Source organism: Plectropomus leopardus, chromosome 22, assembly GCF_008729295.1.
Source record: "Plectropomus leopardus isolate mb chromosome 22, YSFRI_Pleo_2.0, whole genome shotgun sequence".
Taxonomy (NCBI): Eukaryota; Metazoa; Chordata; class Actinopteri; order Perciformes; family Serranidae; genus Plectropomus; species Plectropomus leopardus.
In genome coordinates this window covers 408,155-433,292 of record NC_056484.1, presented here as the reverse complement: position 1 = coordinate 433,292, position 25,138 = coordinate 408,155, and the positions used below count along the sequence as shown (strand labels likewise).

At 37.2% G+C, this 25,138-nt stretch overlaps 2 protein-coding genes and 1 long non-coding RNA gene across 3 annotated transcripts; 1 reads left to right on the top strand and 2 right to left on the bottom strand.

Moving 5' to 3' along the window:
• The first annotated feature begins 540 nt into the window (after window positions 1–540).
• On the top strand, window positions 541–12,350 carry mdm2 (MDM2 proto-oncogene). The gene is given in 14 exon segments (XM_042511529.1): window positions 541–779; window positions 3,546–3,595; window positions 5,386–5,453; window positions 5,572–5,646; window positions 5,796–5,929; window positions 6,398–6,447; window positions 7,016–7,074; window positions 7,819–7,906; window positions 7,995–8,194; window positions 8,328–8,459; window positions 8,864–8,935; window positions 9,340–9,526; window positions 10,097–10,426; window positions 10,429–12,350. Coding segments are annotated over 12 exon segments (1,518 nt in total). The 5' UTR covers window positions 541–779; window positions 3,546–3,595; window positions 5,386–5,402; the 3' UTR covers window positions 10,569–12,350.
• LOC121961512 lies at window positions 9,453–14,722 on the bottom strand. The gene is made up of 3 exons (XR_006107049.1): window positions 14,509–14,722; window positions 13,336–13,394; window positions 9,453–9,532 (listed from the first exon to the last, which is right to left on the bottom strand). It is a non-coding gene; the product is annotated as an uncharacterized LOC121961512 (long non-coding RNA).
• A 7,317-nt stretch (window positions 14,723–22,039) lies between these two features.
• LOC121961729 (plexin-B2-like) lies at window positions 22,040–24,991 on the bottom strand. Its single transcript, XM_042511787.1, has 3 exons — window positions 24,845–24,991; window positions 24,005–24,079; window positions 22,040–22,847 (listed from the first exon to the last, which is right to left on the bottom strand). The coding sequence occupies exons 1-3, from the start codon at window positions 24,896–24,898 to the stop codon at window positions 22,743–22,745; spliced, it is 234 nt and encodes a 77-aa protein (XP_042367721.1). The 5' UTR covers window positions 24,899–24,991; the 3' UTR covers window positions 22,040–22,742.
• Window positions 24,992–25,138: the final 147 nt, after the last annotated feature.

The window sequence follows — 25,138 nt, the reverse complement described above, 5'->3', positions numbered from 1 at the left end:
AAAATGTATATTAATAATGTAAAATAATGTATAAAAAGCAATGGTGCTGCTAATCATTGAGATATCGCAGGCTGTATTAACTAAAAAAAAAAAAAAATCTACTTCACATACTGTATATAGAGTTCATTTTTTTTATCCAATAACATAGTGGCATCATGACAAAAACCTGGCATTTAAAGGATTAAAATTCTGAATTTATTATTTGATATTTATGATTAGGACTGATGTTAATTAAAAAAAACAACTCAATTACATAAAATCATATTAATGTATAATATCTTATAGCCTGATTTTGAAAAGTGCATTTAATATATAAAAGTAAATGCTGCTAATAAGGCTGTGATAATTTTAAAAAATCCACTTTGCATACAGTATATAGAGTTAATTTTGTATGTTTTTATAATTAGAAAAAAATGACAAATTCTGAAATAAATGAATTTTTAAAGTTTGATTTTGAAAAGTGCATTTTGTGCGCAGAGGGGTATGAGTGTGTAATTTTAAAGCGGACACTAAGGGTTAAAGTGATTGAATTTGTTTTGGTTTTTTTTCATATATTTTGACAGAGAAGAAAAAAATAGAAAAAGTTTAATTTCTGTTTTTATTGTGTGGGTGTAGTTTCAGTGTTCGGCCACCAGGGGCGCCACACTAACTGTCAGGACAGACAGTAAACACACCGACCGTTAACGGCTGTGGCTCAACTGTCCGCTAAACTGAGCGGTACACTGGCGGATTAACGCTACTGAAGGATATTATTTTATCAAGAATTAGTCATAAAGAAGGTAAATATGTCTGAATTAATGTTTAAATCTTTTCGCGATGCGGTTTTGTAACATTAGCAGCAGCACAGGTGGTTAGCATCGTGCTAGCAGGCCGCGGAGCCTCGTGTTTTCCTGGCGGAGCAGAACGGAACCGAGGAGCGGCGGCGCGGCCGCGCTCTGCTAACGACATGACTGTAAAAAACGAAATATAGCACACATTTTAATAAGCTTTTACATATTTTAGTCCCAGCTTGAGTCTTAATGTTCGTATAGTGCGTGTTATGTTACATTATTGTAGTTAGCTTAAGTGTTGATAACTTAGTTAACATGAATTAACACGTTTATTTATATTTCCATATATCTGACACAACTGCTTCTGCAGGGAATTTGATATGATTTTAATATTAAATGTTTTATGTGAATTGTGACATAAAGTCAGAAGTGAGAGCTGTGTTTTTAGCCAGCTAGGTGATACACAGAAGCAGGAAATATTTTGAATTTCAGGCAAAATATCTTTAGTTTTGCATGCAAACTTGTGGCTTTTCTAATCACTACTTTACCACTGAGGGTATTATAAGGAGAAATGAGATAGCTGGCGTGTTGAAGCATGCAAAGCTGAAAACAGGTATAAACAGCGTGCACTAACAGAAATGATCGACCTTGGCTTCAGGGTTTTTTGTTAAAATTGAAGGTTTCTGCAGATTAATTTTCCATTAACGCTTTTAAATTTGCGCTTATTGTATCCTGAGCTGCAGGTGGAGTTGATGTGTGTTGATCGGATCGGTTGATGTAGAAAGTGAAACAGAGACAGTGGAGAGAGAGGAGAGCGGGACATGTCCGGACATGTCTCCACCGTCTGTCTGTGTTGTAACTGTTGACTCATGCTGACTGTCAGCTGGACTTTTTTTTTTTGTTTTTCTGTCCACTCACTCAGACTGATGCCCAGACATAAACACACCACAGCAGGGACAAACAGGGACAAACAACATGTGCTGAGCCTGGACATGTTGGTCCATTAAAATAAATATGTAGATATTTTGGGAAACCTGCCTCTTTGCTGTCCTAATGTCAGTTTAAATTTATCATCACAAGCTCCCCGGCGTGTTTAGTCCAGACAAGTTTGAAGGAATATTACTCAGAATCTTAGATTTTTGAAATTTTTGTAACATATGCAGAGATTTCGGTTTAGGGGTCGACAGATTATCGGCCTGGACAATTACTGGGGCCATTTGGCATTTTGCCGATTATCTGGATTGGAATTTTTTTGTTTAGTTTAGTTTTTTGGAATTTTAGTTATCACCAGATAAAATTAATTAACTAAAAAGTGCAAAGAAAGTGTCAACATGGGAGGCACTTTTACTTTGTAAAACCTCAGGGAACTATGTGTATATATTCATGTTTGTTTACATTTTCACTGAACTTTAGAGAGAATGTTGCAGGGAACTTTCTGTATTTGATGTAGAAAGTTTCAGTTTTGATTTCACATTGTTAAAGGTGTAAGTTCTAAGTACTGTAAATAATTATCAATATTGCAATATTTAATAATATATATAATTTCACAATATTTTATACTCTCTTAATAGCTTACTAGAATAATAAAATTAGTTGCTTTTTCAACCCACTAGATACAATTTTCTGCAATAAAAATGACTGAAGTGAGATGAACAGACTAAAAACGTTCTTATTAGATAAAATAGATGTTGACAAAGTTTTCCTTTGTGAACTTAATTTTCATTAAAAAATGCAATGAATTTGAATATATGTGACTGCATCAAAACATTTAAAATGGCAATAATCATATTGTATTTAACCTGTGGGGATTTTAACCCCTGCTGTCTTTTTAAGTGAACCTCGTGAGGTCAGGACACCCCGCTCGTCACTGAGGGGTCAGGTTAAGGTGTTTCTGCTTCCCACATTATTAATATAGACGGTTTCAAAGTCATTTCATTACATTACCTAATGTTATCTAGTAGAACACACGGAACAAATGTTTTCGAATAATCTGAGTGAACATTTGATGAGAGCTCATCAATCTGATCAAATATGACCACATATTAGATTAACATGCTTATTATTTAAAATAATTAAAATTATTATTTTAAAATATGTTAATTTTAAATAAACACTGTATTATTAAAAATATGTTCTTATGAAAAAATCTGTTTTAGTGTTTCACTCTGTGATAATTTACATTAAAGATGTAATTTTTTCCATTTTTGTCACCACACCCACTGCCGTTTCAGACTTTCCAGTCGCTCTGCCGCTTAATTTCAAGGAAGACTTAAAAAAAATAAATAAACCAAAAACATATGAGAAATGTTTTTGGGTGGGGCCAGATTTAATTTTATGGGTCGCTCAAGATGATTTTTATCCACTTCTCTCTTTTCTTTAAAGCCAGAGGACAGTCCTGCTCAGACCCAAGTCTCATCATGATTTAACCCTTACAGAGATTACTCTGGTTACCATGAGTTACCGTGGTTACTGCTGGTTATTTCCTGGTCACCTGTGGTTATCTGATTCAGACACAGATGAGTCATGCTGGACTAGTAGCGGCATGTCTGCACAGAGCGCTTTGATTAAATCAGCTGTTCGGGACTCAGAGCTGCTGCTGCTGACTCAGCCCTCACTGGCCCTGGTTGGCCCTGATAGGCCCTGATAGGCCCCGGCCAGGCGAGGCCGGGCCCCGTAGTCTGGTCTAGTCCTGACATGTCTGAGCTGCTCTATAAGAGGCTGCTGCTCTGCTGAAACTCTCTCTGACTGCACTTTATCTGTTTCTACTTTGCACAGAATGAACTGCTGATACTTTCTACTCTGTAAATATATATATACTCACACAGGTAAGACTTTTTATTTATATACAGAAACGCTGTACATGATGAATAACTAAACATAGACTAGTCAAACTGATAACTGACATAAATAATAACTACTTAAACTGTTTCCATGATAACTTGTTGCTGTTTAACACTTGTATGTTGTGAAAGAGAGATTTCCAAGAAATTAACAGAAAATGTGTTTTAAGTTGTATTTTTACATATGTGGAGAGTTTTTTCCTCATGGAACATGCATAATAGTGGAGCACTGAACTTGAACTTTAAATGTCCTTCGTCTACATTTGGCATTTTGTGACCTGTATCGACGTGGGAGTAAAACTTGGATTAATTTGGCGATTACTTTTGCAATAATTGTTTGGCCAGAGATGTGTAAAATGTGCCCATCCTAAATTCGTACGACAAATTCAGTTTTATTCTTTTTTAACAAACTGTTAACCAAATTAGTTTAATTTTTGTAGAAAACATGGAGAGAAGGCAATAATCAACTAAACAAGACACGCACCTAAAATTAGCAAGAAAAACAGTATAACACTTCAGAAAATTAACTGAAAAAAAGGTATAAAAAACCCCCCCCAAAAAAAACAGAAATGCCCCCCCATTTTCAGTTACATAATTTGAAAGATACAATTAAAATAATCATGATCATAATTTTCTGGACATTTTCCTCTTTAAAAAGAAATAAAAAAATCCCCCTTAAAAAATATTTTTATTGTCACCTTTTACTAATTTGGTGCAATTTGTGGGACATTGCCAAGTTGCTCACTGCCTTTCACCGTGTTTTAGTTAGAAATCAAACCAATTTGCTCAGTTTTAAGGAGTTAAAAACACCCAAAGGTGTTAAATTTACTGTAATAGACAATTAAATGTAGAAAACATCAAATATTTGCATGTTTGCATAATGTAATATTCCTCCACTGTGAAGCGTCTGCTGAGTCGCTGTGACTCAGGTGACTGAAATTTGACGAGTTTAAAGTAACCTCAATCATTTATGGAGTCAGTCGCTTTAAAGTTCCCCAATTCATATGTTTGTGTTAAAACGGTGAAACAATATCTAGTGAGGAAGGGCTGCATGATTCATATTTTGATTATTTTTGAAAGATACTGCGTTCTGCATCACAATTTTAGAATAAGACTAAGAAGTTTTCAGTCTGATGATCCCCCTTCTGTCATTTTATTGCAAGAAAAATATCTGGTGGACTAATGAAGCCATTGATTTTTTCAAGCAGGCGAAAGTTTACTTGTTTTTGCGGGTTAATAATTATGTGATCAAAGAATTGAAACTGTGTTTGTATTGATACAATATTAACACTCCGAATACTGTGATACTTTAATCGATATTTTCCCTCACCACAAATGATTTGTAGGCGTGAGCTTCACTGTAAGGCCACTAAACTTTATCGATAACGATACGTTGTGACGCATTTAGCTTTATCAATAAATTTCAGCTTCTGTAATTTGGATTTCGTGCTCGGCCATATTTCGGTAATAATTTGATAAAATGATCACTCACCTCTGCAGTGTCCTCTGTGGGGCGTTTTAGTGTCTCTCAGCTGGTTTTTGGTCATCTCACAGCAGCAGGAAGCAGCTGTTTTTAAAAAAGAAAAGCTCTGATAAAGCCTCTGCACAGGCTGTCTGCAGGTCAGAAAACGTCTTAAATGACATTTTAGAAATATTTCTTGGTTACTGAAATAGTTGCAGTTTAGTTTTCCGTGGTTTGAATTGTTGACTAATTGTCTAATCGTTACAGTTCTTGTATATAATCACGAATCGCGTGTTTGTGTGTTTGTGTGCAGAATCAATCGGCTTCACAATGTCAGCCGAGCGGGAGCTGAGCGCTGACGCCGCAGACGACAACAAACTGGTGAGAGGAAAATAATCACCGCCGTCTTCACTGGTCGTTTACTGTCAGCTGGCTGTTTGACAGGTGAACTGGATGTTTTGAGTTTTCATCGACTTGACGTGTGTGTTTGTGTTTTCAGGTGCGTCCAAAACTGGAGTTCCAGTCTTTGCTGCAACACGCAGGAGCCACTAAAGACGTTTTCACCATGAAGGAGGTAAAACACTCAGCGTGTCAGCACTCTCTAACATCCACCGCTTTGACAAAAACAAACATGAATCCCGTCTCCGTACCTTTAAACACCTCAGCCCGCTGCTGCTGTGTTAGCATGTCTCCCATGATGCACCTGTGCCGGTGTCCCTGCAGGTGATGTTCTACCTGGGTCAGTACATCATCCAGAAGCAGCTGTACGACCAGAAGCAGCAGCACATCGTCCACTGTTCCCAGGATGCACTGGGGCGGGTGCTGGGCGTCGACAGCTTCTCTGTTAAAGAGCCGAGGTGAGAAAACGAGAAAAAAAAACACGAAGAGGAAGAAGATGAGTCATCATCGTCTTTTAGTCATTCATTCTGCTCCGAAATAACAACAGAAAAGGGAACTTCCTGTCTGTGATGTAAAGAGTTAGTTTTTGTACTTTTAACGATTTAAACTTGGATTTTTTTTTTTTTTTTTTTAAAGAAGGGGATATTTGGGTGTTACAACAGCACAAGGACAGAAATAGAGACGTACAAAATGGTACAAGTAAAACAATAATAAAACAGTTAAAGCTATTAAAATAAAAGTAAGAAAATCCCTTTTTATGAGCAGTTAAACTCCAACATTAATTTAATAAATGTATTTATTTTTGTATTTAAAGCAGATGGGAGACATAGGTGTTGCAGCAGCGTAACAATGGAAATAAATACTTGTCGATACAGTTGTGTTGCAGCCGTTGTCGGAGAGGTAACCGAAGTGTGTTTGTGTTTCAGAGTTTTGTTTGCGATGATCACAAAGAATCTGGTGGCCGTAAAGAACCACGGTGAGAACGCTCGTCCTCCTCTGCGGCTGAATCCAAACTTCGCCCTCAGACTTTAATTTTAGACTTTAAATTTTGTATTTTTAATTTTCATTCTTGCATGTGTATGTTTATTAATAAAGATTAACCCTTTAGGGCACTGCTTTAGTATCACACACACGTATCGCTCTGAGCACAAAATGTGCTTTTTAAAATCAGGCTTTAAAATGTATTATACATTAATATGATTTTCTACTTTCATTTAGTTATTTTTTTAACCAGCATCAGCCCTAATCATAAATATCAAATATTCATTAATTTTCTGAATTATAACCCTTTAAATGACAGGTTTTTGTCATGATGCCACTATGTTGTATGTATCAGAAACTTTATTTACTTTTTTTATGGTGAACAGGTGAAGAATTTTCTCATTTCCTCTACTGTTGTACTCTTTGGGCCGCCTCCTCCTGCTCATGTATTTCTACTCTTTTTTTTGTCCTCTGAGCTTCTCTTTTACCTCCTTTTTCAGTCTCCGCTCTCTCTTTCCTGCTCAGATTTAAGAAAAATGTTAACGTCTTTGTCTGTTTCTTAGAGTCCCCGCCGAGTTTGAGTGAAGCTCACAGTGAGAGTCAGACGGACAGAGGGACGGCGGTAAGATACACACCTACACAGTATTTTTGTGCCTGTCAGTCAAAACTGTAGTATTTGTTTCTGTGAAGATCATAATCTTTTTAAGACATCATGACAGATTTAAGAATTACATGTATATTATCGTAAATTACATTTATCAACATGCTGCCATAAACTGATAAAGTGAAGGAGTAACATGAAACAACGCTGGAAGTCCTTAAAAAAGAATCTTTTTTAAATAAGTGAAACTTGAACTACTTTAAATGCTGAACTTTAGTTGAGGACAGTAAAAGTGTCCTGTGGCGCCAACAAAAAAAACAAGTTTTTAACTCTTTGGCACTTTTCATTCTTTCATTTCGTTATAATTTTGGCTTTAAAAAAAATAGAATAATTGGCATTAAATGTTTGTTCATGCATATGGCGAACATTTTGAAAATAATTCATTTTTGTGTTTTTTTAAATCTAAAAACAAAGTGGCATCATGACAAAAACCTAGCATTTAGAGGGTTAAAATTCAGAAAATGAATGAGTATTTGATATTTGGTCTGATGCTGGTTAAAAAATAAACTCAGTGAAAGTAGAAAATCATATTAATGTGTAATATTTAGAGCGGTACGAGTGTGTGATAGTAAAACGGGCTCTAAAGGGTTAAAGGGGTCTGGTGAAAAAAGTGACGGTTCACTAAGAGTTTAGTTTTTCGGGTTATAATCAATATTTTAAAGTTGGTCCCGAGACGTCAGACTGAGTCTGAGCTTGTGTTTTCAGGAGGCAGACTCAGAGAGTCGCTCTTCATCGCCCGAGAGGAGAGGGAGGCGGCGGCGGAGGAGGAGGAGCCGCAGGAGCAGCGAGCCGGGTGAGTTTGTCCTCTGAGACGCCGTCGCCTCGTTTAGAGCTCAGAAACAAGCGCTGTGATTTTAACTCCACCCACCGTGTCCCCGCAGGCCCCTCCCACAGTTTAGAGGCAGATGAAGGAGAGGAGGAAGAGGAGGAGGAGGAGGAGGAGGAGGAGGAGGGGAGGAAGAGGAGGCGGTCCGACAGCTACTCCCTGACCTTTGACGACAGTCTGTCCTGGTGTGTGATTGGTGGACTGGGAAACGTTCGGGACAGACACGGCAGCCAGTCGTCAGACTCGCACAGCACGGTGAGTGACACACACACACACACACACACACACACACACACACACACACACACACACACACACACACACACACACACAGCGGACTTTATTTTATTTTAGTGGTTTATAATGCGGACTGTGTGTGTGTGCGCAGTCGGGGAGGTCAGAGGTCACGGTTGCAGCCTCAGACTCCGAGAGCGACAACTTCAGCGTTGAATTTGAAGTCGAGTCGGTCGACTCTGACGACTACAACGAAGACGACGCCTCTCTGTCCGCGGACGACCAGGTAAACGAAGCCGTTTGTTTAACGTGAGCCGAGTAAAAGTATAAACAGTCAAAGTTCTGCACAGTTTAATCTATAAGGTGAGAATCGAACCAAAATATAATGTATAAGATTGTATATGTATAAGACATTTAAAATTATAATCACATTTTCAGTAAAAAAACCAAAACCAAAGATTATCACCAAACTTATTATTTTTATATTTTATAATATATATAATTTATTATTATTATTATACTATTATAATATTTTACTGCTGACAGAGTGTGTTAAACATGTTTCATACCGAAACAAAAGAATCACTGTATTTACCTCTGTGTGTGCGTGTGTGTGTGTGTGTGTGTGTGTGTGTGTGTGCGTGTGTGTGTGTGTGGCGTGCGTGTGTGTGTGTGTGTGTGTGTGTCCAGGTGTATGAGGTGACCATCTTTGAGGCCGAGGATGACGACTCATTCGATGAAGACACAGAGATCACTGAAGCTGTGAGTCACTCTCTTACACACACACACACACACACACACACACACACACATTTGTGTTGTGTGTGTGTGTGTGTGTCCTTAAATTCTTAAAATCAAATTTAAGATTTTTTAAATTAATAAAAAAGACTTAATTGCATAAACTCTCAAAATCAATCATATTTAAGACTTTTTTTTCAGATACTTTATGTTATTAAATTCTAAATATATATTTAAAAAAAATAAATTTAAGACATCTACAAATCATTAATAAGAGTTTAGAAAAGTGTATTTTAAAAAGCAATCAAATTTTTTCATAACAACAATATGACTAAATGGTTTATGGCCTTAAATGTGTGTGTGTGTGTGTGTGTGTGTGTGTGTTGTGTGTGTTTTTTTTTTTTTGTGTGTGTGTGTGTGTGTCTCAGGATTACTGGCGCTGTTCGAAGTGTGACGAGCTGAACCCACCTCTGCCCAGAAACTGTCTCCGCTGCTGGACGCTGCACCAGGATTGGCTGCCTGAGGTGTCCCTTGAGAAGTCCGCCTCCTCCAGTCCCAAAGCCCTGCCCCCAAAGCCAACCGACCAATCAGCAGCCAGAGAAACCACAGGTAACTTTACACCTGACAGCAGCAAAATATAAAAGTGAAACAAAACTTGATTAGTTAAATTCTAGTAGGTCTTCTTTTTAAATGTGATTTTCAGATTGTAAGGCAATAATAATAATAATAAGAAGAATAAGAAGAAGAAGAAGAAGAAGAAGAAGAAGAAGTCTTACTTCTAATTAAGTCTTAAATTAATTTTTTTTTTTTTTTTTTTTAAATTTAAAGACATACTTTTTTTTAATTCTTATTTTTAGATTAGATTTTTTTTAGATTTTGAGGCAGTAAAATTACTCAAAAAGTCTTCATTTTAATTACACAGTCATAAAATTAGTTTTTTTTAAAGAATTTATGGCCATACATTTTTTTTAATTTTTATTTTTAAATGTGATTTTGTTTGATAAAAATATATATATATATTTTTTGAATGCATCCACATAAACTGCCTCTGCACCAATAACCAAAACTCCTGCACAAACTATTGATGATTGACTGACTGATTGATGGGTTAATTGATTGATTGCCTGGTTGATTGATTGATTGATTGATTGATGATTTGATTGTTTTGTCTCCTGAAGGTTCTGACGGGCGAGGAGAACGAAGGAGTCGACGTCCCCGACGGGAAAAGAGCGAAGACTCCCGTCCTGTCTCAGTGTCTATCCGACTCGTCCTCCTCTGCTCCAAACTCCCAGGACCTCCTGTCCTCCTCCCAGCCCTCGTCCTCCTCGTCCTCCCAGCCGAAGCTCTGGACTCTGGACTCCCAGCCCTCGTCCTCCCAGGAGCTCCTCCCGTCCTCCCCCACCTCTCCTCCTCCCCCTCCTCCTCCCGTCGTCCCCGAGCTGGAGCGCTGCTCGTCGGCGGAGTGGCGTCTGCCGGACTCGTGTCTGGACCCGTGTCTCATCTGCCAGTCCCGGCCAAGAACGGCTGCATCGTCCACGGACGCACGGGACACCTGATGTCCTGCTACGTCTGCGCCCGCAAGCTCAAGAAGAGGAACAAGCTGTGTCCCGTCTGCAGGCTGCCCATCCAGTCCGTCGTCCTCACTTACCTCAGCTGAGACACGTCTGTCCCTCTGCTGTCCCCATACAGTCCGTCGTTCTCACCTACCTCAGCTGAGACACGTCTGTCCCCCTGCTGTCCCCATCCAGTCCCTCGTCCTCACCTACCTCAGCTGAGACATGTCTGTCCCCTCCCTCTGTCTGTCTTCACCTACCTCAGCTGAGACGTTGTGTCTGTCCCTCTCATGCAGCAGATAAATGTAGGACGAATGTCTCTCATCGTTTGGTTTGTCTTTAGTTGAACTCGTCACATTAACCAGATTTACATCAAACAGTAATTTAGTGAGAATTTACTAAATTAAAGTTCAGGGTTTTTTGGTTGTTTTGTTTTGTTTTATTTTTATTGATTGTATTGGGCGGTGGGGCGGGCAGCTGTCCTTATTAATTTTCTCTCTGAAAAGTCCAAAAGCAACAATCTTTTAGTCCATGTCACAGGCTCCGTAATCAACTAGAAAAGTGAGATTATGGTTTTTACGTCGGGCTGAAACTACGGATGAATTTGCCCATTTTGTCAATTAATTATTTTGTCTTATTATTGTTGGAAAATGGTTGTAAATGCACATTATTTAAAGGGTAAATTTATAGTGAAAAGCATTAAAATATCATATTTGATCAGCTAAACATTTTAGATTTAAAATGATAAAAACTGGAAGAAATAGTGTCTTGTTGGGACTATTTTCAGCGGCGGATTAATCCATATTTGGGGCAGCAGGACGGTGTCGGGCTTCGGACACATTTTCTTGTAAAATGATGCTTAAACCAAAATATTAATGCATTTAATTTTCATTTTCACCTTTTGTTCTCGGCAGCTTCGGCCGAACGCATTCACACTTAAAGAAATGCTCCAAAGTGTGTTTTCTGTCTCCAGAGTCACACGAGGAAACTGCATCTCAGCTTTTTAAAAGCGAGAAAATAAACCTGCAAAAAACTTTTGCCTCATCTGAATTTGGGTGATAAATGTGGGATTGTTGCCTGACATCTGCTAACACTGATTTTAGTAACGTTTTATTTTATGGGTCTTTAATTTATATATAAATATTTCCTGGAGAGAAATTTCTAATTTGATTCTAATTAAAGGAAAATTTAATTTCCTCTAAAAGTAAAGTTCTGTTTAAAACCAACTAAATTTATCATTGATTATTATTTTTTATTTATATTATTAATCCAGTTTTACTCTCTGAGGAGTAAAAACAAAAGAGTAGAATACTTAACACAATTTGGTATTTATTGAAAAACAGAAATTAAATTCTGTGAAATATGTTTTTGCCTTTAATGAGAAATAAATTTGTTTTTTCTCTCCAGGAGACTTTTTGTAAATGTTTCAGAGATTATTCAGAAATGATGCGCCCATGAAATAAAATCTTACTGTTCAGTTTATAGGTTTTAAATTTCCATATTCAAAGTTTCCAGTACAGAAAAAATGTCATTTGGTTTTAATTATTGTATAAAGAAAATAGGAATTTTCTTTGAAATGAAAAAAAAATCCTTAAAGTTGTCTTTAATTTATTATTAAAATCTGTATTTGTGTCTTCTCTCTTTATAATTAGAACCAGATGACATTTTGTTCGTTACTGGAAACTTTCAGGTGAATTATTTGGAAATTAAAGCCCGAAAACTGAAGTGTTACTGGACGTCTTTATTATTTATTGTGTTTATTTAAGACGCTCATGTATATTTAAGAGAGAGAAACTTTTCTATGAGCTCTTTAAATAAGATGAATATATCAGATCTCTAATATTTTCTGTTAAGAATTTTCTGTTTACTGAATAAAGTTTAACTTCTGTTAACACCAGCCTGTTTATTTTAACCAACAAACACACACACACACACACACACACACACACACACAAGGCTATAAAATGTTCTAAAGTTTTAGTTTGTGGTTTCTGAAATTATTTTTGTATCTGAAAAAAAAGTCTTAAATGTGATTTTTCGAATTTAAGGCAATTAAAGTAATTTTAAGTCTCATTTTAAATTAGAAAAAGCCTTAAATTTGATTTAAGGAATTTAAGGACCTAAATCTATATATATATTTCAAAGTCTTTTTTTTTTTTAATCTAGATTGGGTTTTTTTTTTCTCTTTTTTTTTTGTTTTTATTTAAGACTGTAAAGGGTCATTGATTGTTAGGCTATGACAATTATCAAAAAAAATGTACATTTAACTTTAATTTAAAAAAACTTAAACATTTTTAATTCAAAAAGTCTTAAATGTGATTAGATTTAGAATTTAAGGCCATAAAATCTATAATCTTGTTATTAACAACAAAAGGTCTTATAGTTCGGTTGGTCGTGTCAGAGGAAAAAAGTCTTAAATCTGACTGTCAGAATTAAGGCCATTAAAAAAATCCTTAGGCTGTTAATTTAGCTGTTTTTTCATTCAGAATTTAAGACCATGAAATGTTTAAACTTTTAAATCGGATTCATGTTAGAATTTAAGGCCATGAAAATGATTTTTAAACTTAATTTTTAGAATTTAAGAGAATAAAATTACTGAAAAAGTCTTATTTTTAATTTAATTTAATTAAATTGAATTTAATTATGAAAGTTTTTAATTTGATCTTAGAATTTAAGAACATAAAATGTTTTATAAAAGTCTAATTTTTAATATGAAAATTCTTACATTTATTTTTGGAATTCGTTTTTGGGACGTTTATATCTATAGAGGGAGCAGGTCCTCGTCTACAGAGAGCACCATGTTGCACACGCCGCAAAATCCCCCAAAACCTGACAAACTGGACCTTTAATGTTCCAACATAAAGTACTCACTCAGAATAACAGCTGTCCTTCAAATGCAGCGTCCTCCTGGAGACAGTCTGTCCCACTGGCTGATGGGAAAAATAAAATACATAATGAGATTACCGATATTACATCGATATTAACGCTGCAACATTTAACCCTTTAGGAACTGTTTGTCTCATTCCTTCATGTTGTGATAATGGTGTGTGTTCATGCATATGTCATAAATGTAGTCCAGATTGTGTATTTGACTGTAATCAATGAGTTTCCGATCAGATCTCAGGCTGTTATTTTTTTTATCTTTCATCTAAAAACATAGCAGCAGCATCATGACAAAAACATGCAATTTAAAGGGTTAAAATCCTTAAGATTTATGAATATTTGATGTTTGTGATTAGAACCGATGTTAGTTACAAAATAAACTCGATAAGAGTAGAAAATCATATTAATGTAAAATATTTTTTAAAGCTTGATTTTGAAAAGTGCATTTTGTGCGCAGAGTACGAGTGTGTGTGATACTGAAGCGGGCCCTAAAGGGTTAACATTGCAAAATTTCATAAACACATTTCAGATACACTCCACTTATTTTGCAAAGATGAGGACCCCTCTGGGTCCCTAAATGTCCCTGCCCCGCCCCCCTCTGGACACACAGCTCTCTGCAGCTCTCTGCTGACGTTAAAACTTTGCAAACATCAAAAATAAGTCAACAGGAAATATGTAAGTTATATATTGTGTTGAGTTTATATTAAAAACAGTAAAACAGTCACGGCAATTAATAATTATTCCTCTATTGAATTAAACTTGTAAATGTGACTAATGATTATTTTATGGTCTCTGATTGCTTGATAATAAACAGACCTTGTGTTTTCTCATCGTGTTTTAGCCGATATTTCTTTACATTTTGGCCTATTAGCACAATTTAAAGTATGCCGAGTTAGCTCTCGGTAGTTCATGATCACATTAAACCTATTAATTTATAGATAAATTTCCCTGCATTTCTCAAATACTAAAGAAAACTTAAAAACATGATGATTCTCAGGCAGGTTCTGCAGCGTCTTTTTAAAAACGAATTTTAGGCGGATTTACGGAGGTTTCATCCGGATGCACATCAAAGATAATGATATCATCGGAAGGTTTAAGTCGCACAGAATCTAAAAATATGTTTATCGTGTGTGTAAACTGAAATATGAGTCCGAAAATGACCTTCGTTGCCTCCACGTGCGGTGAGTCAGATCCGCTGCAGCTGCTGAGCGCGGTGATTAAACGGTCAAATCAGCTGTTAAATCACAATAACTGACTTCCGGTTGACGCACCTCTCTTTCGTTAAAATCCACATTCATACATCTTGTTAATAATTTTATCGGCTCTAATATTGATCTAAACTGCTTTTTTATCAATCCACAACTATGTTACGTTATGTAACTCTGCTGCTGTTTAAAAGTGCACTTCTTTAGTAAAACAGGGGGAGGCAGTGTTGTCATATTTATCTCCGCATTATTTCTATTAACTGGTTTGTAATCAGATTTAAAACGTGTTATTATCAACATTTATGGGAGTAAAACTAATGTTGATCCATTAAATTTAAACACACAGATTTTTACTGTGAATTTCAGCGGCTCGCAGTATTTCTCTGATACAACACAAATCAAAGTAAAAACAGAAATAAATGTGATATTTACCAAACAGTACGAGATGATATTGGTGAAATATCTTCCCACATTTGTCAATGTCATTAGAAAAAAAATACATCTGAGTTAGTTTGTATTTTTTTTTGTATTTTTGTACTTTTAATAACGTTCATTAGTATAACTGATCGGTTTTAGACATTTTATCTGTCGTCCGTCCCATTCTCATTAACGCAATATCTAAAGAAATGATTTCTTCAAATTTGGCACAAACATTCACTTGGCCTGAGGAATGAACTTATTAGAATCTGGTGGTTGAAGGGCAAAGGTCATGGTCACAGTGACCTTGTAAAACATGCTTTTGGCCATATCTCAAGAATCCATCCACCAGTTATGACAAAATCATCCATATTTTCACAAACATGGACGGAAACTATAACTGTACCTTGAGTGGTACACAGAGGCGTAAAAACCGCAGACAATAATTCCAGTTTTACTCTTAATTTAACGCCGCCGATCTCGAAGCAGCTCAGAGCGATACAAATGTGACGCAAAGAAAAGATCATTGTGATTCAAAGCAAATAAATATGTAGAAAATAAGCATCAATAATGTATAGTGACCAATTACTAGACTGCGGTGTTGTGGTGAATGTGAGCAGAGTTTTAAATGTGAGCAGCAGATCTCCTCTGAATGACAAACAGGAAGTCGGACCGTGTGGATGCTGCGCGTCCTCGCCTCGGGCTGCCTGAGGTGGATCACTGTGTTTGTCAGGTAAACACAGTTTTCTGCTGTGAAACATCCACGCAGGACTTCTGCTAATGCATGAATAATAAAACTGAATCTGATGAAGCCACTGGAGCTGTTTTGGCTCTCAGTGTGACGGAGCATCAACACGGCTGTCACTCACGAACGCTCAGTTCTGCTCCGGTGACTTCGTGTAGACGGAAACTCACTTTCTGTTGGTGTTTTGTTCAGATGAAATGATAAGTACCCGTAGCTCACAGATTTCCCTCCTGTGTTAGTGAAGTTCAGTAAGGCCGCTGTTATTTTTAAAACTCAGAAAAAACACATACTTGTCACAACTCCAACAATATCTTAAATCAAGGTATTAATATAATTTGAATTAAAAAATAATGTGCACTTGCTAAAACTTTAAATATAATGTACACAATTACTTTATATAAAATGTCATCACTTCATCATATTCTCCTGTTAAACATTTATGTGAAATTTTGTTCTGATTAGTGTAGGAATTAATGAGTGATGCCCAAAAACGTGACCTTTGACCACTAAAGTACAATTAGTTAATTGTTAGGTCAAAGTGGATGTTTGTGCCAAACTTGAGGAAATTTTCGAGACGGCATTCTTGCGCTCGTGAGGCGTAGTGTTCACAAGAATGAGACACACACGAGGTCAGAGTGACCTTTATCTCTGACAACCAAATTCTGCTCAGTTTATCCTGGAGTCTAAGTGGACGTTTGTGCCAAATCTGAAGACATTCCCTCAGGGTGTTCTTAAGATATTTAACTGGATTCAACAGACAATGTAAACGTGACCTCTGACCTTTGATCAAGTTGAAGCAGATGTTTGTGCCAATTTTAAGGAAATTGCCCTAAGGCGTTCGTGAGATATAGCAGTCACATGAATGAGGCAGGCAAGGTCACAGTGACCTTGACATTTGACCATAAAATTATCAATATAATAAATCAAATCTATCTTGAGTCCAATTGGGACGTTTGTGCCAAATTTAAGGAAACTTCCTCAAGGCATACTTGAGACATCACATTCACAAGAATGAGTTGAGCGAGGTCACAGTGTCCTTTGTCCTTGACCTGCTGAGATATTGCATTTTCAAGAATGGGACGTACGCACCGAGAGACGCGCAGATGGATGGACACGCCAAAAACATCGTGCTTCGCCAGCGCAGAGGCATAATATTACTTAATTTCGGAGCAACAGTAGTTCATATAAAATTTAAAGACATCAAAATAGAATAGAAGGAGACTTTTAATTTGTACAAACATCTTTTATTGGATATTTGGACTTCCTAGATCTGGATTTTCTGCCCACTTCTCCACTTCCTCAGAAGAGTCACCGATTTGGGCTCCAGAGCAGCTAAGACCAGGTGGTTCCTGGTTACTGGTTGTGCTGTTTTAAAAGTCCAGTCCATCCAAAACCATTTGTCTCCTACAATGATGTTACAAGAATAGACAATGGGAAAGCTGTATTCGATATACAAACTGTTATACAATGGTATAAACACATTTAACCCTTGTGATGTCGGTGAAAACATCAGAACCAGTGGGTCGATTTTTCTGTTTAACATTCAGAACCTCTCACAAACTTGTTTACTTTGTGCCTCATAAAACAACATTTTTCAAACACTATTCAGTTTTACGTCATTAAAACACACAGTTCCTCAAATACCGGACGAATAGTCGTACTTACGGCGAAGACTCAGTTCCCCGCGCTGATCCCTCATCTAGTCATTAAACCTCAACGTCGTCCTCTGTGCCTCTGGAAACAATTCAACGTCACACATTCAGGTCACGTCTTCTAATAATTGCCAAACTGTTGTGGAGCACGGGGGAATATGTAGATAACACTGTGTATTTAAACCAACACTTCTCACAGGCTTTGTGCCAAATGAATTTTCCACTATTCGTGATTCACAATCCACCCGAAAAAAACAGCTTAATTTGGTTAAGATGGTTGACCAGCGTGTTTGACCGGCTTATGGTATGTTTGTGAATCATTTTTGATGGTTTAGCTGGTCCTACCAGCTGGCGATGGTCTGTCTTGCTGGTTAATCCATTGAACTTCCTGTAAAGTTGAAACCAAATCCATGTCCTTGAGTATGGAGACATAACAGAGTCATGAGGGACAAGCATGAAAAGCAAAAGACATAAATCAGTTGAGTCTTCTGTCATGTTTTATGATAAATGTGCACAGTTTGATGGGCTGCTCACACCTGCATGTCAGACCATCAAAGACCAGCAAGACCTGGGTCACGACCACCTAAGACCATCAAAGACCATCAAAGATCAGCAAGATCTGCATCAGGACCATCAAAGACCATCAAAGACCAGCAAGACCTGGGTCACGACCACCTAAGACCATCAAAGACCAGCAAGACCTGCATCAGGACCATCAAAGACCATCAAAGACCAGCAAGACCTGGGTCACGACCATCTAAGCTGGAGCGGACTGTCGGTGTGATGAAACATATATATATATATATATATATTAGTGCTGGGCATAGATTAATTTTTTTAATCTAGATTAATCTCACTGCAAGCCTGTAGTTAATCTAGATTAATCTAGATTAAAATTATAGATTTGAATTTTGCCAAAGACATTCAAAATAATATCTATCTATCTAAATGATGAAAATGCATCACAAACTGCTTGAGAAAGCTGTTCTACTATAATATTTGGTAAAGAAAAATAATGTTCCATAAGATTTACTTTGGTGTTTAACTTTTTTTTATTTTGTTAAACACAGACATTTAGGAGCACAGGTTCTGTCTCCATGTGGAAAAAGCTTTTTCCTGCTAACTGGAATGAACAGCAGAGGGCGCAGCCTCTGATAACATGACCCTAACTGAACTGTGGGCCTACATTAGAGGTCATGAAGAAGACCATTAACGGTCAGCAGCTTTGTGACACGGCTTGAGCCAATCACTCCGGTCACTCAGGCAGACCAGCTTCCGCCTTGTTCGCGCCCCCTCCGCGTAATTCGACCAGGTATACATCCGCGCTTAAACAACAAAGTGAAATTGGTGCCTTGCTCACTGTATAGACCCAACTTAGTGAATAGTTTATCGCGCGATAAGAATCCCGCGTTAACGCAGCACGTTAACGCCGTTAACGGCCCAGCACTAAATATGTATATATATATATATATATATATATATATATATATAAATGTCTGACACTGTAGTAAAACTCGTCAAATGGTTTAGTAAAAAGTGAAACTGGTGGGTGTGGAGGATTTTTAAAAAAAAGTCTGAATTAAGCCCTCAACCACACGGTGGGTAATTAGTGATGACATGACGGTCTAAATTTTTGTAGCTTCATAAACATTTGATGATGCCATCTTTGCCCTCTGAAATACTTCATAACAGCCTGTTTTCTATTGAGACCTCCAGTTAAAATCCACAAACACGGTGAACTTATGGACCGCACCTTTTTGGCTTTTTCTTCCAAATCGACGCTCAGTTCACGTTAAGGCACTCGCTGGTGGCAAAAAGAAGGCAGAAAGAAGCAAGTGTTGGCGGAGGAAAAGAGAGGTGTTTTTTGAGAGATATGACATAAATCAAATGTGTCATATTTACAATTATTAAACTATTACTATTTGTGAAGTAAGTAGAGTTTAAATTCTTCCGTCAAACATCAAAAGCAAATGTGGCACTTTGCTTGTGAAGCTGGTGAAATTTTGCAACAATTCTTCTTCGGGCACTGAAAACAAACTCCAAAAACAGTTTCACATTTCAACAGTTTGTGTTCTTATAAACGTACCACCAGATTACTGAATACACGATTGTTTGTTCCTCATATTTCTGACTACACTCATCAAACAAACAATTCAAAGAGCCATGGAAATTACACACACGACAACGTCGCATGTTGTTTTTTGGCACCAGAGTCAAAGAAAATAGCCTCACAGAAAGCTTATTTAAAGAGAATTGAAATAAAAAGATGTGTTTGTTTCAGTCTTTGTACCTGGAGGTCGCGTGGCGCCGTGAGGATACAGCACCGCCGTGAGGTCGTATTGCTTCAGAATTTAAAGATGCAGTTTGTAAATCATCAATAACTCCCGTGAAATAAAAAAAATAAAAAAATAAAAAGCCAGCTCTTTTTTTGCAGAAATAATCTGTGTTTTCCAGAAGGCGAAGGGGTTCATCATCCGATTTACAAACTGCATATTTAATCTTTTATATTAACTCGAGCACATAAAGCACGTCGTCTGGGCTCAGAAGGCAAAGAAAAATGCATATATATATTTATATAATGTTTCCATGGAGACAATGATAAATACGTAGCATCGAAGATAAATGAGTTCATTTACGCTTCAGCGGCTTAAACAGCACTTAAACCCAAAGACTGCTGCAGATGAGCTTTTAGAGGAACCACAGTTCACTCGCTTTCAGATATAAACCGGTCATATAAACGATCAAATGGTTTACGTATTTAATTTACCCCCATATTTCTCTTATTAACAGCTGACATAAACATATTACCCCCCACTTTGCCTAATGGATTTTCAAAAGAGGATTTCTTGAAACTCCTTGACACAGATGCAGTCTGACAAAATGCAGGTGGCCAACAAAACTAAAGCAGCCTATTTCTCATTATGAACATTATGAACCGTTTAATGTGCACAATAAGGAGGAGGCAATCGTCAGGAGCCACATCAAAGTCTTTGCAAAGGTGCTGCGAAACAATTATGAGCACAAATTGTTTCTGTCCTGTCTGTGCAGAATGAAATGGTGGTGAGGAGCGACACAGCAGCGTGTATTTTTGTCAGATAAAAAGGAAGATTTAAAATGCTTAAATGGAAACAAATCAAAGAAATAAAGTGAAATACAAAACACTGCAAGATGCATTTACTTCTGATGTATGCACTCACTTTCATAAGCATTTCACTTTTGTAATATAACTGAATTCATTTTGTATTGTGACATGACTTTACACAAAACACACAAAAGGGGCCTCATTTTAAGGTAGCGCAGAAAAATTTAAACCTGTTCTTCAACTCGTCAAACAGCGAATGTTTGTCAGAGGATCTCAGCATCAGAAATCAACACTCAGAGGCACCTTCTGCCTTATTTTGCTGCTCAGGTCCACTGACGATGGAGCGGTATTTAACGAGTTGAGATGAGAAACTGCTGAAAATTCACGTCACAATGAAAAACAACTGATTCTGTTAGTAAAGAAAAAAACCTTTTTTAACCAAAACATGTTTGCGTTTATTACACACTAAATGTTTAGATTTGATTTCTTTAATCTGTTTTTATGCATTTTAAATCTTCTGTTTATAATTGAACTGTTTTTGAGTGTTTCCTTGAGACTTCCTGGAAAGCAGTGCTAATAATGACTGCACCGCCCAGCTGAAATCATGTCACGTGAAGCCAAACTTATTCTCGGATGCATATCTTTAGTTATCAGAAACAGGCCCTATCATCGTTGGATTTGACACGTTTTAACGCTTTACCAGCTTAACTTTTGGATTTATTTCAAGCCTTTTTGAAGGATCCATGGATACCCTGTCTTCAGAAGACACTTCTTACGTGTGCAGAAAAGAAACTCAGCATTATATATGAAAGGAGTATTGCTAAATAGTGAAATTATACAAATTATAAAAAATAATCAAACGTAACAATAAAAGTGTTTGGCTGTCTAAAGCACATGATTAGGCAGTCATGATTTTTCACAGAAAGTAAAAACAAGCTGGTCCTCCGCAACAAAGTGGTGTTAACTATTGAACACACACACACACACACACACACACACACACACACTCACACACACACACACACACACTCTCACACACACACACACACACACACACACACACACACACACACACACACACATAATGGACCATCCTGATTAACATTTTACACAAAAAGTGGCACTGTATCAGTCCATTAAAAAGACGATGTTCATGTTGTATGTGGAAATGCGAAGCCTCTGCTGAAAGCCTGCAAACAAAGAATAATACTAAACAAACTAACAGAGAGAAATTCTTCAGCTGCGACTCGAGTCACAGCACAGTGTCATCAGCATAGAAACACATCATCTGATACGAAAAACAACATTTGGCCACGATGTACAGAAAGATTATGTTACGGTTTGATTTTTGGACATCGTACCCTGAATTCACTCTCCTCATCTGTGCCGTCAAGACAAACCGAGACCCCTGATTGGACAGTGGTGCGTACCGTGGTGGGTTTTCATTGGTCGATTATTTCTATTTGAGCTCCTTTTAAGGTAAAAGAAATTTCATCCAGGCATTTAGGATGAAAACCGTACTCTGTTGCTGACAAGAGATCAGCTTTTCTGTTTCCTCTCTTTAGTATGGACACAGAAAAGCTGACCTCAGATCAGGTAAATTCACCTTCACATCCACAGTTCATAGACATTGCTGTAATACGAAAAAAAAAGAAGTGGTCACAAAGCGTCCTGGAGCAGCTGTGCTTCCGATCCGAACTTCCAAAAAAGGCAAAAAGAAATTATTTGGTAATATCTCATAACTTCACGTATATTCTTCAATCATCAAAAAAATCTTCATTTCTCGTGTGGCACTTTTTCTTCTTCGGTCCTTCTGTGGAACAATTCAATTTTGTGGTGCAAAGCCAAACGCAGAAACAGCTAACTCGGAGGATCACATATACCCAACGCCTTTCAAAAAAATAACCCTTTCATTTCACACAGCTCCCATCTGCAGCCACATTACGGTCGCCGTTTTGCATCCCTCTGCGCTTTTTGTTTCAGGACGCCAAGTAGAAATACGCCAAACAACTATAGCAGACATCAGCACGTCAGTTTCCACGACTCTGGGCTTTTTCTAGCACTTAATTTGTCCAAAATCTCTGTTCCTCACGCCTCCTGGAGTCCCATAACTCCACCCCCTTCAGTCCTTATATGGTCAACAGCTTCCTGTGGCTCCACTAGCCCCTCCCACTTCAGTCCTAACATTCGGTAGAGTCCGTGAGCTCGTCTTCCTTTGAGTCCTTAAATGCAAAACATCTTGTGTTTTAGTAGCCGTTAGCTCGTCCCCCCCGACCCCGCCAAGAGGCCAGAGGTCAAAGGTCAGTGACCTTGTTCTCCAGGGCGGCGGCGATCTGCTGGAGGCGGAGGGTGAGCTGTTTATTCTGGGCTGCTGGGTCCTCGTCCAGTGACTGGATGATCTGAAGAAGACGATAAAACAAATTTAAATGTCCTTTTTTTGAATGAATTTTGATGAAATGATGATAAAGATATAAATCGTAGCTGGTTGAAGACTTTTAGTTAATACGGTAAATTACTTAACATTATCTGATGTTAAGGCAAGAGATTTATTGAGCTTTGTTAGATTTATTTGCATTCAATGTGAGAAAATATGTGAATTAAGTCAAAGAAGGCACTGACGGTGTTTCGCAGCATTTACAAACGTGTTTTTTTCTCACACACCGTTTGTATATATCTTTGTACAGTACTGCAGCAGAATTCGTATATATATTTGTATATATATATGACTCCAGTAACTGATGGACTGATGGAGGTGAAGAAAAAAGTCAGATAAACAATGAAAGTATGCGTGACGAGGCTGGTTATGGTGGTGGATCAAAAGAGCACAGGACTTTCCCTCAGGAGACCAGTGATCACGTCCCGTTAACTTTGAGTTATTTTAAGGTACATCGTCGTCGTGTTACAATAAGTTTGTAACTTAACTTTAAGTACATAATGTGATGTACGCACGGATGTCACTTGACTTTCCTGAACCTAATGTACCTCACTTCCTGTTTGTAACTTTACTTCCCTTTACCTCACTCTACGTTACTTCCCTTTCATTTATGTAATTACTTTCCTAAAAGTAACCGTTGTAACTTTCCTCTCCTTTTCGTAACTGTACATTCCTTTATCTAACCCTAACCTAACCCTAACCTAACGTTCATTTCATTACAGAACTTTCCAAAATCTAACCTACATAACTTTACTTTCCTGTTTATAGCGGTACTTTCCGTTATCTAACTCTATGATACTTTCCTTTACGTAACTTTCCTTTCTTAAAACTAACCCTACATTACTCTCCTTTACGAAGCTCTACTTTCATTACATTACTTCCTAAATCTAACCTACATAACTTTACTTTCCTGTTCGTAATTGTACTTTCCTTTACTGAACGCTAAATTATTTTACTTTCCTTTACGTAACTTTACTTTACTAATCCTAATCTATGTAACTTTTCCTGAAGTGAATCTTGCATTTATTTTCCTCTTATATCTCATCATGGATTCTTCGGCACAAACAAAGGTAGAAACTTCAGGTATGCAGTAACGTTTTGAGGTTAAAGCAGGTTTCTCACCACATCGTAGTACTTGCTGGCATACTGGTACAGCTGATGTAAGGCCAACTGGGTGTTCAGCTTGTCTGTGTGTTGCTGCAAAGTTGAAGCAGAGGACACAAAATAAAACATCTAGAAACTTTTACAGAAATGTTTGTAATATTGAGAAAGAAATCTCCACAAAATAAGAGGTACTTAAAAAATCATCAAAGGGTTAAAGTTTTGGTTGAAGTACTGGTTTCACTGAGTTCGGTTTTGTTATTTAAGGCTTTTGTCAGAAACCAGAAACCAGTAATTTTCTTGGCAGTAGCATCACGCAGCAAAATATAACCACAGTGGATCTAATTATGGTCAAAATTACAACAACAAAATGACATTTATCCATAAAGCACCTGGTAGTTAACAAACTCAAACATTCAAATAACTAAAATCTCACAGTCTGGTCATGTTATTTTCGATAAGGTAGATCTAAAATCAAACTTTAAAATGCAGCAGAAAACATTTCATTGAATATAAAAGACACTTTGGTTTAATAAAGCTTAAAAAATGCTCCCTGTAAATGTTAAACGGTTATTAATACTGTTGCAATAATGAGTGAGTACAGTTTTGTGGTTGTAGTTGGTGAAGAACATTTGACCTATATATTGTTGGGTAGTTTGATCTGTAACAGTGCATCTTATTTCATAAAATCATCAGAAGTTTTTATATATAAAAGAGCCCAGAGATAAATGTATAAAAGTACCATAATTCCCTAAAGTTTCAGAATAAAGTTGCATGAAAAAGGAAATACCCAAGTAGAGTACAAGTACCTCAAACTTGTATTTAGGTATTTAAAGAAAGTGTACTGGTTAAATTTCGTACCCTGGACACCTCAGCGAGGTGTGTGTTCATGTCCTGGTCGCTGACTGGAACCATCTGTCTGATGCCTTTATAGTAACTGAAGAAAAATCACAGCGTTAAAACATCTGATCCAAACATTTATCAAATTCAATCATGTGAGCGGACGGAAACGACTTCCGGACACGGACATTAGGAAGGTGCTGCGATGTCGTTTAAACATTTGACAAGTTGAGTTTTTGCATCTGGAGGAGACACATACGACTACACACCAGGGCTGAAATTATACTACGATATTTTTAGGCTATGCCTCGAAAC